The 10,964-nt window shown below is 37.2% G+C and overlaps 2 protein-coding genes across 5 annotated transcripts; both read right to left on the reverse strand.

Annotated features, from left to right (window-relative positions):
- Positions 1–319: 319 nt before the first annotated feature.
- On the reverse strand, positions 320–9,809 carry LOC119085038 (dentin sialophosphoprotein-like). 4 transcript variants are annotated; one of them, XM_037195236.1, is made up of 3 exons: positions 9,254–9,761; positions 8,641–9,194; positions 320–370 (listed from the first exon to the last, which is right to left on the reverse strand). In XM_037195236.1, exons 1-3 carry the CDS (start codon positions 9,613–9,615, stop codon positions 345–347), a joined length of 942 nt encoding a protein of 313 aa, XP_037051131.1. In that variant the 5' UTR covers positions 9,616–9,761; the 3' UTR covers positions 320–344. The 4 variants fall into 4 exon arrangements, with proteins under 4 accessions (XP_037051131.1, XP_037051132.1, XP_037051130.1 ...); XM_037195237.1 differs by having other exon boundaries at positions 8,641–9,186; positions 9,252–9,761; XM_037195235.1 differs by lacking the exon at positions 320–370 and having other exon boundaries at positions 8,466–9,186; positions 9,252–9,809.
- LOC119085039 lies at positions 377–1,819 on the reverse strand. The gene is made up of 4 exons (XM_037195238.1): positions 1,417–1,819; positions 1,072–1,348; positions 742–1,005; positions 377–678 (listed from the first exon to the last, which is right to left on the reverse strand). Exons 1-4 carry the CDS (start codon positions 1,569–1,571, stop codon positions 391–393), a joined length of 984 nt encoding a protein of 327 aa, XP_037051133.1. The 5' UTR covers positions 1,572–1,819; the 3' UTR covers positions 377–390.
- Positions 9,810–10,964: the final 1,155 nt, after the last annotated feature.

Consider the following 10,964-nt stretch of genomic DNA (forward strand, 5'->3'; position numbering starts at 1 on the left):
ATCTTTAGACAACCACAATAGGTTTCCCCTTACTCAGGGAGTCCAATTCGACGTGTTACAAACGTATGCGTAAACCTATAAGACCACAGTACTTCGTACGGGTCTAAAAACTTTGAAATAAACTACGAGAAAAACAATATTGAAAAAAGAAGCGAAAACAAATCCAAAGAAATGGTGGACCATTGCTACCTTGTATACATTTTGCATTGCTAATCTAAAGCTTCTTTACCGCCTCTTGACTTTTGCTCGCCTTCATGGAAGACTGACTATTGACGTTCTCTTGACGAGATGTTAACGAAACATTAAGCTTCTTCTTGTTGCCATGACGATTCTTTGCAGATTTCTTAGAATTGCCTACTTTTCCATTCATCTCCTTCCTTTACACTAGCTCTAACAAAAGCAATATAACTTTTCATCAGTTATATCTATACCTGAGACCACAGATGGTGGTCGATAAACTGGTTTGGGTTTGTCGTCAAATTTCGGTAATTGAGTGCCAGTCGCTATGGCTGTTAAGAATGATTTAATGTTCTCCATATTGAGAGCTTCCATTGAACGCCACCAAGCAACTTGGCCGTAAAAGAATTCCTTTTCGACCATTCGGCCGAATTGCAACTCGTTCATATCATCACACTTCGTGAGGACAAATGGAGAGCTTAAATTGAAATTGTCCCGGGCCTGGAAACACAAAAATGAATCAGCAAATCTTAAACTGTTTACGAGTAACGAGTGTTATTTTACCTGGCGTAGACGCACTTGAGCGTTCTCATGCATAGCAATACACACAACATCGATTTGCGTAATACTTTGAGCTCGTGTATCGGAGGCATATTCCTTGGCGTTGTCCTCAAAGTGTTTGCTGTTAATGTAAATTTCGTTTATGCCAGAAAATCCTCGAATCGAGTAAGATGGTATGTGCACGAATTTAACCGATATGTGCTTGAGCTCGGTATTCTGAATCTTTTCGGTGTTGGCTACAATTAGTTTCGTGACTGTCTCGATAATCTAAGAAATTTCTCAAAACTTGAAATTTACATGCTCTGTCTGTTGATTAATACTGTCACTCTATACCTGCGGATGCATAATCGTCTGTTCAGCTAGAATTTTCCAGCCTAACTTCTCTTCATCCGGTAAAACAACCAATTTTTCCACTTGGGTGTACAATGTCACTGCATTAGCAACCGACACATTTGCCTCGGTTAAGTGAATCATCATGATTTTAAGAATGTGGCCGTTAGGATCAGCCCTATTTATAATTCGGAAGAACGTCTTTAGTCCATTTAACGGAAAGTCTTCACTGTCCGAATAATTTCTTAAAAAATTCCGGAGAATAACTGCATCGATTGACCTAATTTACAACGGATGATTAAGAACATTTGAGAAAATAATTTTGAAGCTTTAATTTCAATGTTATACTTGAATGATTCCACATTTAACAAAGACAATGTTGGTTTCGTGTAGCTTGGTGATCGTAGACCAATTTGTTCAGCGATTGGCTCGAGACTAACCAGCTTTTTGTCTTCACTATTGGCAATGAACGTTGCAAATATATCGATGTCCGAATCGGACATAATGAAACGTTCAGATGGATTATTGGCTCTTTGTTGTGACACCAAATCAAGCACACCGTTCCAAACGAATTTGATGTAGCAGGTTGTTGGCTCTTTGTTGTGACACCAAATCAAGCACGCCGTTCCAAACGAATTTGATGTAGCAATGTTTTAATTTCTCGTCGTATCTTTGAATTACTATTATCACTACGAGTGAGAGAAATAAAAAAAACAATAATTCTTGTTTACTATTTACACCCTTAGTTGTTATCAGTGTCATATTTATCCAGAATTTTTAAGACAAACTTTGACGCAGAAAATGTTTACAATAAAGTGAACACATTTTAAATCCCAGTCCGCAAAACTTGCAATGTCAATAAATGACCAAGGTAAGTATAGTGAGGAGGTAATGCCATTCAGACGCGCGGCCTAGCACATAAGTTCGATGCCAATGACATCTTTTTTTAAAATAGTTGACTACGATTTACTTGTATTTCACAAAAATATTTTCACTATCTGACTACAGATGTCCCGACTTTCTATTACATTTTTTGCTTTCAACGAAGGGATGAGATGGCGTTTGTATCGAACTTTCGTGCCACCGCACATCTGATTCGGTTATATATGGCATTACCTCCTCACTATATTTACCTCGTAAATGACAATCAATGAACACAGTAGATGATATTCTTTGAAAAGCGACGAGTATAAACAAAGCACTGTCGCTAGACAGTGCGTTGGTATAAATGAAATGAAAACTTATGACTAGCAACTAGCATTGAATATCCTCTGTGTATTTCTCTCGAGATCATTTCACACTGATTCAACATCTCTAAGCCCCCTGGCGCTGGATAAAACTGGCACTGGAAATTTTAAAGATACATCTACATTTAGCGTTGGAAACGAAATAGCCTAGTGGCGCCCGAAGTCTTAATCCAGCCCTGGTTTTCGGTGCTCATCAACATCGTTCATCGTTATTCACTGGTTATCATTTTTTCTTCGAACTGGTTTTGAAAAGAATCTCTCTGAAACATTTTTTGCCGCGATATTTTTCAAGCCTTTTTTGTCATGAAGCCATAATGGCTTATTTTTGTGCAGATATTCAAAGATGTAGATGAAGGATGTCTTCTACATTTCATTATTTTTGCACAAAAAAGAGTCATTATGGCTTCATGACGAAAAAGGCTTGAAGAATGTCGCGGCAAAAAATATGTCACTAAGTGGGTTTGCGTTAAAAGTTTGTGGGAAACAGTTTCGGGTTTGGGCTTTTCTAACATTCAAAATAATGGTAGCTACCGACTTCAATGGAATTTTTTTTCGGACCTAGTCTTGTGCTGTAGGAACAGAAATCTGGTATGCCCTTTCATTTCGAGTAAACCTTTGCGTTGCGCTCACTCAAATCTCCCTCAAAGTGGTGTCCTTTTACTCCCAGTTGGGTTTCCATTACTCCCAGTTTTCACTCATCTTAATTTTCCAGATTTTTTATTTTTTTATTAACCTTTTTGCCTTCACCCAACGCACTTCAGCAAAAGTGGTACTCTAAATAGGGTACTGAAACTTGACAGTGCTCCATACATAATTTTACACTGTAAAAAGAGTGGGGATAAAATTTCATACAAAATAGTACTCTATTTGGCAGCTGTCATTAATAGCACTTTTGCGTGAAGTGCGTTGAATCACCTCAATTTTCAATCCATTTTTTTCCTGTTCTCACGAATACGATAAGCATCCCAACGAAGTGGTAAAAAACGAAGAGCTTACATTCAGCAACAACAGCCGCACACTGCGACCACCGAACTGTGCTTCATTAATAATATTAGTTACTTTAGTTACATTCAATAAATTTCTATATTTTAATATGTGTCCCAGTTGGTGTCAACGGTGAGCAATTTGTATAATTTTACGCTAACAGAACCTCAACTCTTTTCTTTTTGCTGTTGAACAAAAAATTATTTTCTTTTTCTTTTTAAGTTTTGAGCCGAAAAGATTTTGATTATTTTTTATTTAAATAAAAGTTTCCGGATGATTTCAAAATTCTTGTTGGAATTTTTTTCGGTTTTGGAATCATAATTCGATGGACTTTTGTTTTAAAATTGAAGACGGAAAAGGAAAGAAGAAATTAGGGTCCTAGTATAGCGTATAGTTTGAGGTGACAACGTATTAAACTAAAAACAAACAAAAAAGACAACCGAAAAAGTATGAAATCGAACTAAAAATGAACGAAAAAAAAAAAATACTTTTTTAAGTGAATGCGGATAAACATGTAAAAATAAATTATAAAAGAGAAATAAATTAATTTACAACAAAATGGGAAAGAATGTACTTGAGAGTGGACACGTACATTTAAAAAAACAACAAAAATAAGTGAAAAACTAACACTGAAACTCAGAAGAAAAAAAACTTATAACTTTTTAGGTTAATTTTAGGGTGTAACTGAATTATTATTATGATTATGACACGGCAGAGTAAAATAAACCAGGCAGGAGCGGTTCATTTTCGAAACGTCAAATAAGGGACCTAACACACTGTAAGAAAATGAACTGAAATGAACATTGACATAAATTGAAAAATTTTATTCGCAAAAAATATAGGACTACTAGATTATTCAGGTCCCTAGTCAAAACAGCGCTCCTGCCTGGTTAACTTTACTCTAAAATGATAAATAATGTTATACGATAAAAACAAACAAACAAAAGAAGAAGAAGAAAATGAAGATGATAAAACACAGTTGAAAAACGATTGTATTTGTAGTAACGAAACAAAAATAGTAAAAATGAAAAAAAAAATGGTATTAGTGACTTAAAATTATGATGATGATCTAACTAATTTAGGATTTTATGCGATTTCTCGTACTGGCAATGCTCGTAGTGATCGAGATTATCCGTACGTTTATTTAGTATTTCTATTTTTGAAAGAAAAAACATCCACAAAAACCATTCAATCACCACATCACATACACAAAACGGGGCTAAATGCTAAAACTAAAAACAAAAACAAAAAAAAAAACAAAAGAAAATGAGAAAGATTTTTATGAACGTAAAGTCACTACCTTCAGTAGATCAAATGGAAGAAACGTAAATTTAATTATATTTATTAATTGAACATTAAGACTTAATTTTAATGACTAAAAAAACCAAGGTAAATATAGTGAGGAGGTAATGCCATTCAGACGCGCGGCCGGTTCGCGCTGGACACCTCTCATTCGCTAAAAAAATGTTTCAGCATGCGTTAGGAAAATAACGGCATGGTATCATAATACCACAACTTGAGACTGGAGCCTAATAAAGTACTTTGCACTCGATGTCATAAATAACTATTACGAATTGCGGCTGAGGTGATATTTTCTTTTGAAAGCCTCACGGTAGGCATCACTGCTGAATTATGACATGCATCATATCCTTATATGGAAAACAATTCGGTAACAACCCGAATTTCCTCAACTTTGTTCTTAAAAGAAAATGGAGAATTTTACTTTTACATCCGCTTTAAATCAGAGTTATGCTCTTCCGGACGCCATCAAGGCAGCAAATCAGATTTTTTCCATATTCAGGATTTTGCGAGCAGACTAGAGTTGTCAGGGGCGGATTAAGGTTTTCAGCGCTAATTTTCCTATATGAATATCTTACAAACAAGGTGATAATAATGAAAATTACTGCTTGTTAGATACGTACATTTCGGAGACCATTGAAATGGATTGTAGTGTGGAAGAAATGTAATTGCGAGCGCAGCGAGCAAGAAAATTTTCAAAAACAGACATCACTAGAGAAATTCTGAAACCACAAGAAAATGCTGTTTTGATTATTGGCATAGTACTGGTATGAGCTAAAAGTTACAAATTTTAGTTCATGAAGACCACATCACAATTCGTAGTTTTTACGCTAATTCAATGGTCGAGCTTTCCTTTTTCGAGGCATCCATTCTGAACTAGTTTGAGAGATCGAAGAGGAGCGGTTTCCTTCTTTTTTGCCACTTTCCATTATGTAAAGGACTATTGTTTTAGACTTCACCATTCATGCTTCCCGGCAAGATAATTTCTTTTTTGTAAATGTTCGGACTGAATACTATGACATGCGAAATGAAATTTTCAATTTTAACCCGTGAACTCATGCACTCGCCAGAATAAAAATTTGGAACTCCGTGCGTACTGTGCTTTACGAGATTAGGCATCAGCAAACACTCTACAGTTTTGTGATAGATTACGAGCGCCGCAGGCAAAATTTTTTTAAATTTCAGTTTGAAACTAATAAACAATTTCTACTCAGAAAATAATTGTCAATTTAGTGACTGAACTCAGCGCCAAATTTTTCCAGCGCCATGGGCACGGTCTCGAATTTCCCATAGGGTAATCGCCCCTGAGAGTTGTGATGTATTTACACTCCCAACGTACACTTATACTGTCCCTCCAGATGTGTCTCGGACATCATTGGGAAGCTGAAGTAAATCACAACAGAGATAGTATCCAAACGTTAGGCGGTTTTTTGAGACACCAGCATATTTAAAAATGTACAGTGCCCGAAACGTATATACTCCAGGCTTGCCATCTTCACCCTCATCATTTATAACAGTTCGGTGACTCTATCTTCTTAAAATTGTCGGTCAATTCATCAAAAAATTCAGGTTCAACATTTTTGGGTCGTTTCTTTATAGCTTTCCAGCACTGACAAAAAAGAGTTGAAAATCTTACCTGTTGCAGGTTACTTTGTCTCCAGGTAATCTATCTTGACTGCTGTTTTTAGCCCCGTACGAAGTACTGGGGGCTTATAAGATTAATATGCCATTTGTAACACGTCGAATTGGAAGCAGACAGTAAGGGCAAAGCATTTGGTTATGTTCATAGATGACGAATCCGCAATAAAAAAAATGTCCGTCCGTCCGTCCGTCCGTCTGTGACCCCTCTAGCTTGAGCAAATCACAACCTTTTTTCAAAATTCTTTTTTCCCCGATTGGTATCGACAAAAGTAAGGTCAAGTTCGAAAATGGGCATGGTAGGGTCGGCCCTTCCAGAGCTTGTTGGGAGGGCTCAAAGGTCGTTACTCGGCCCTAAGTGTTTTTTCCACATAAATCGAGTAAATTTCATCCGATTTTGCCAGATTTAGTTTTTTATGGAAGGTAATTGAATACCGAAAAGAACGTGTCGAAAAAAGTTTCAAATTTGGGCCCTTGGACTAAGGCCGCTACTCGGCCCTAAGTGTTTTTTGCACATAAATCGAGTAAATCTCATACGATTTTGCTAGATTTTGTTTCATTTGAGAGATTGAATGCCGAATAGAATGATGGCAAAAAAAGTTTCAAATTTGGGCCCTTGGACTAAGGCCGCTACTCGGCCCTAAGTGTTTTTTGCACATAAATCGAGTAAATCTCATCCGATTTTGCTAGATTTTGTTTCATTTGAGAGATAATTGAATGCCGAATAGAATGATGGCAAAAAAAGTTTCAAATTTGGGCCCTTGGACTAAGGCCGCTACTCGGCCCTAAGTGTTTTTTGCACATAAATCGAGTAAATCTCATACGATTTTGCTAGATTTAGTTTTTTCTGGAAGGTAATTGAATGCCGAATAGAATGATGGCGAAAAAAGTTTCAAATTTGGGCCCTTGGACTAAGGCCACTACTCGGCCCTAAGTGTTTTTTGCACATGAATCGAGTAAATCTCATCCGATTTTGCTAGTTTTTGTTTCATTTGAGAGATAATTGAATGCCGAATAGAATGATGGCAAAAAAGTTTCAAATTTGGGCCCTTGGACTAAGGCAATGGAAAGTTGGCAAAAAAGTTTGGGTTTCTAAAATAATATCGTAAATTGTTGGTTTTATTTGAGAGGTACTTCGTACGGGCTTTCGTAATTGCGCTATGCGCAATTTTAAAAATGAACACTTTCAGTAAATTTGACCATGCCCAACTTGACTTGCATTTTGGTAACAGACGCATTAGAGGGTTGTAGACGTATTAGGGTTCCGGGCGTATTACGGCTACGGGCGTATTATGGTTACGGGTCGTACGGGGCTAAGTCGCAGCAAACGCTCCGACTGTTCTGATGCCTTGTTTTTGTATGGAGAGCAGCACTGTGGCAGCTATTGTAGATTACCTGGAGACAAAGTTACCTGCAGCAGGTAAGATTTTCCACTCTTTTTTGTTAGTGATCGATAGCTCAAAGATATTCCATCAAATTTACTGGAAAAGCGAGCGACTCAATACCAAATAGATTTTATCAAAGTAGATATTCGCCTAGTCGGTTGGCCTGTAGAGGCGCCACATTTTTTTTATAGTACTTCATTCTCACTGTACTATTTTTTTGTGTAACAACTTCACATTGATTCATTCCCAAGAAATGTCACAGCAGTGAAGTTTGTTCATGAAAAAATAATTCAGTGACAGCAGACTTTTGATGAAGAAAAGTACTAAATTGTAATAGATTTTGCCCTTAGTTTCTAAACTCCATTCTCCTATAAGACCAACGTTAAATTTGGGAAATTCCTCCATCTTAAAATATTTAATGCGAGCTGTAATGTTGCATCTCTCTAACTAAGTTCAAGACTATCTAGGGGGTCATTCTTAGAGAGTGTCACTCAAAATTAACCATTTTTTTTAACATTTCAAATGAGCTCGAAATACGTGCATGCATGTAAAGAGGAATTTCTTGTTAAACCGGCAGACAAAATGACTAAAATTATCAGCCACTTTTTAGTAAAGAATGGAAGTTTGGAGAATAGGGTGAAGTTACAAATGAAAATATTTTCAGAACTGCAAAACTTGTAGTTTTGAGTCCGGTAATGAATGCAGCGTTGGGCGAAGTGAGAATGAATCTTTTTTATTTAGAAATATAAGAATTACAAAACTTTGAAATAAACTACGAGAAAAACAATATTGAAAAAAGAAGCGAAAACAAATCCAAATAAATGGTGGACCATTGCCACCTTGCATACATTTTGCATTGCTAATCTAAAGCTTATTTATCGCCTCTTGACTTTTACTCGCCTTCATGGAAGACTGACTATTGACGTTCTCTTGACTAGATGTTAACGAATAATTACGCTTCTTCTTGTTGCCATGACGATTCTTTCCAGATTTCTTAGAATTATTTATTTTCCATTCACTACTTTCCATTTCCACCAACTTGAACATCATAGCATCAAGCGGATCGACGGGAGCGTTCAACGATTCTTTGCTCACTTTCGAGTTTCCATTCGTTTGAACAGTTGATTCAGTAGACCGCGATCCGTTACGTTCGCTGTGCTTCGAGTTGTCGTTCGGCGATTGGCCGGATTCTTCTTCAGTCAATGCAAATGCCGATTCTTCGGTATCATCAACCGTTGATACGAACGTCCCTTCATTTGATTTGGTTGACATATTCGGTTCCTGATGTTCTGACTCGCTAGCGGAAATCGGTAGAGTGTCTTGAAGCGATGAGTCTAACGAATGCTTTGATTTGAACGGTGACTGGAAATCCTCCGAAAGACTATGTCCATCGTTCGACGAACCATTTGTGGAAATGTCTCCAAACTTGCTGATCATAAAGGTTGAATCGGTGTTATCAGTGTCGGAAAATGTGCGGTTCATCAAGTCGTCGAGTAGGTCGTGCTCCAACATCTCATCGTGGTTACGTTTTTTACCTTGATCCTTTAGAGATGGACTGGTAGGGACTGAAAATAAAATTTTCATTTTCATTCTCATTGCTTTACTGCCTACCGATCGTCGAACATCTCACCGTTCTTCGGCCTTAACTTTCCGCACTGACTTTCCCTCATGACTCGTAGGCCTCTGAACCGAATGGAACGCAATGTTCTCCGCCATTTTTGAAGACCTTTGACAATGTCCTTTGGCTCAATGGAACCTTTGTTGAAATGCACCGAAACCGTTGAGCAAATAATCCGCAATATTTGCATGTTGACGAGAATGGTCATGAATATTGGCCATGGCAAATTCAGGCTATCCTTTTTGTATTCACCATCCGCAGAATATCGCGCTGGCTTCTCCAACGACCATAACACTAAATCAATTTTTTTGATGGCGAATTGACCCAAATGGGTTGATGCCATGCAATCTAACATTTTGTTCAGAAAACCACCCATCTTTGCCAGCTGAACGAAACTTATAATCGAGACTTTAATTAGAAAATGTAAAATTGAAGAAAAAAAAACTTTAGGTTGAGCACGTTAGTTTAGCAGAACACGTTATGTGAGTGTGTTCTAACAAAGTGGCAAAAAGAGAAATGTGACCCTGTAGTGGTATCTAAAATGATAAGAGACGCCGCCTGACAAAAGGTTCTTGTCTGACACTGTTACAAATGTATGTTGTAAGCTTTCGTACAGCGGTTTCGTTTCAAATTCTGGAACATCAAATGCACTTCAGAAATAATTTTAATCAGTCTGTTGACGACATTGCGGAGCATAGGAATCGAAGTCTTCAAATCAGAAATAATCGAATTATTCCATAGAGTTATACTCGAGAGGTGGCATGGTGGCGCTGTCGATCAAAGGAAACCACAAAAATATGTGGGAAACCTGACATGTTGAAATAATAACAGCGCTACCTTGACATCTCTCGAGTGTAACTCTATGAATTATTCGTTCAAAAAGTGAATCATGCCCGCACGTTAGTAAGCGGGCGTGACGCAAGTCCACTACCAAAAATGTTTTAACAAGAGGACGGCGGAGCATATTTACAGCAACTTTTTGATTTCTCTTTCTTAACTCCAACGACCCTAAAACTAGGATATCTGGTATCTACAACAGCTTCAAAATTGGCCGAGATATTGAACTTCGAAATATTGATTTTTGTATGAAAATAAGCAAAATTTAGTTTTTTCAGATAACTGAAATCGCCTGCGTTAGTTAGTTAGTTTCTATGGAAAAGTGGATCCAGAACGTTTCTATAGATTTTCCTGAAATTTTGGTTATAGGCTAATAATGGCCCAAAAATAAGAATGGATTTTTCAAAAGTTGGAAAAAACTCATATCTTGGGAGTTTTAGCTTCCCAAAGTCTCCATACAAATGTCATATAAAAGCCAATTTGTATGTGTGTGTGTGTTGTATATTTTGTTGCATGATATGGATGGTAATGTGGTGAATGGTGTGTGTTGTTTTGGGATGTATTTCTTGTAGGGAGTTGTTGGGATCATCATGCCCTCACGTTAGTTAGCGGGCGTGACGCAAGTCCACTACCAAAAATGTTTTAACAAAATTTTTTTGAGGACGGCGGAGCATATTTACAGCAACTTTTTTACTTCTCCCCCTTAACTCCAACGACCCCCAATTTGGAATATTTGGAACTGTAACAGCAAAAATTTGACCAAAGAAATTCTAGAAACAAAATTTTACCAAAAGAAATTTTGCGTCACAAGTGGCAGATGTTGAGGAAAGTACTTTTAGGAATTTTTTTAAAATAGGCAAGAATACGTCCTAATACGTCCGAATCATC

Source organism: Bradysia coprophila, unplaced genomic scaffold (genome assembly GCF_014529535.1).
Source record: "Bradysia coprophila strain Holo2 unplaced genomic scaffold, BU_Bcop_v1 contig_94, whole genome shotgun sequence".
NCBI classification, from domain to species: Eukaryota; Metazoa; Arthropoda; class Insecta; order Diptera; family Sciaridae; genus Bradysia; species Bradysia coprophila.

Coding starts and splice junctions, on each gene's coding strand:
- LOC119085038 (XM_037195234.1), bottom strand. CDS start 9,615: ATGGGTGGTTTTCTGAACAAAATGTTAGATTGCATGGCATCAACCCAT. Junction 9,195..9,253: donor GGAAAGTTAAGGCCGAAGAA/CGGTGAGATGTT, acceptor AATGAAAATTTT/ATTTTCAGTCCCTACCAGTC.
- LOC119085039 (XM_037195238.1), bottom strand. CDS start 1,571: ATGTCCGATTCGGACATCGATATATTTGCAACGTTCATTGCCAATAGT. Junction 1,349..1,416: donor TTAAATGTGGAATCATTCAA/GTATAACATTGA, acceptor GTTGTAAATTAG/GTCAATCGATGCAGTTATTC. Junction 679..741: donor CTCAAGTGCGTCTACGCCAG/GTAAAATAACAC, acceptor TTGTGTTTCCAG/GCCCGGGACAATTTCAATTT.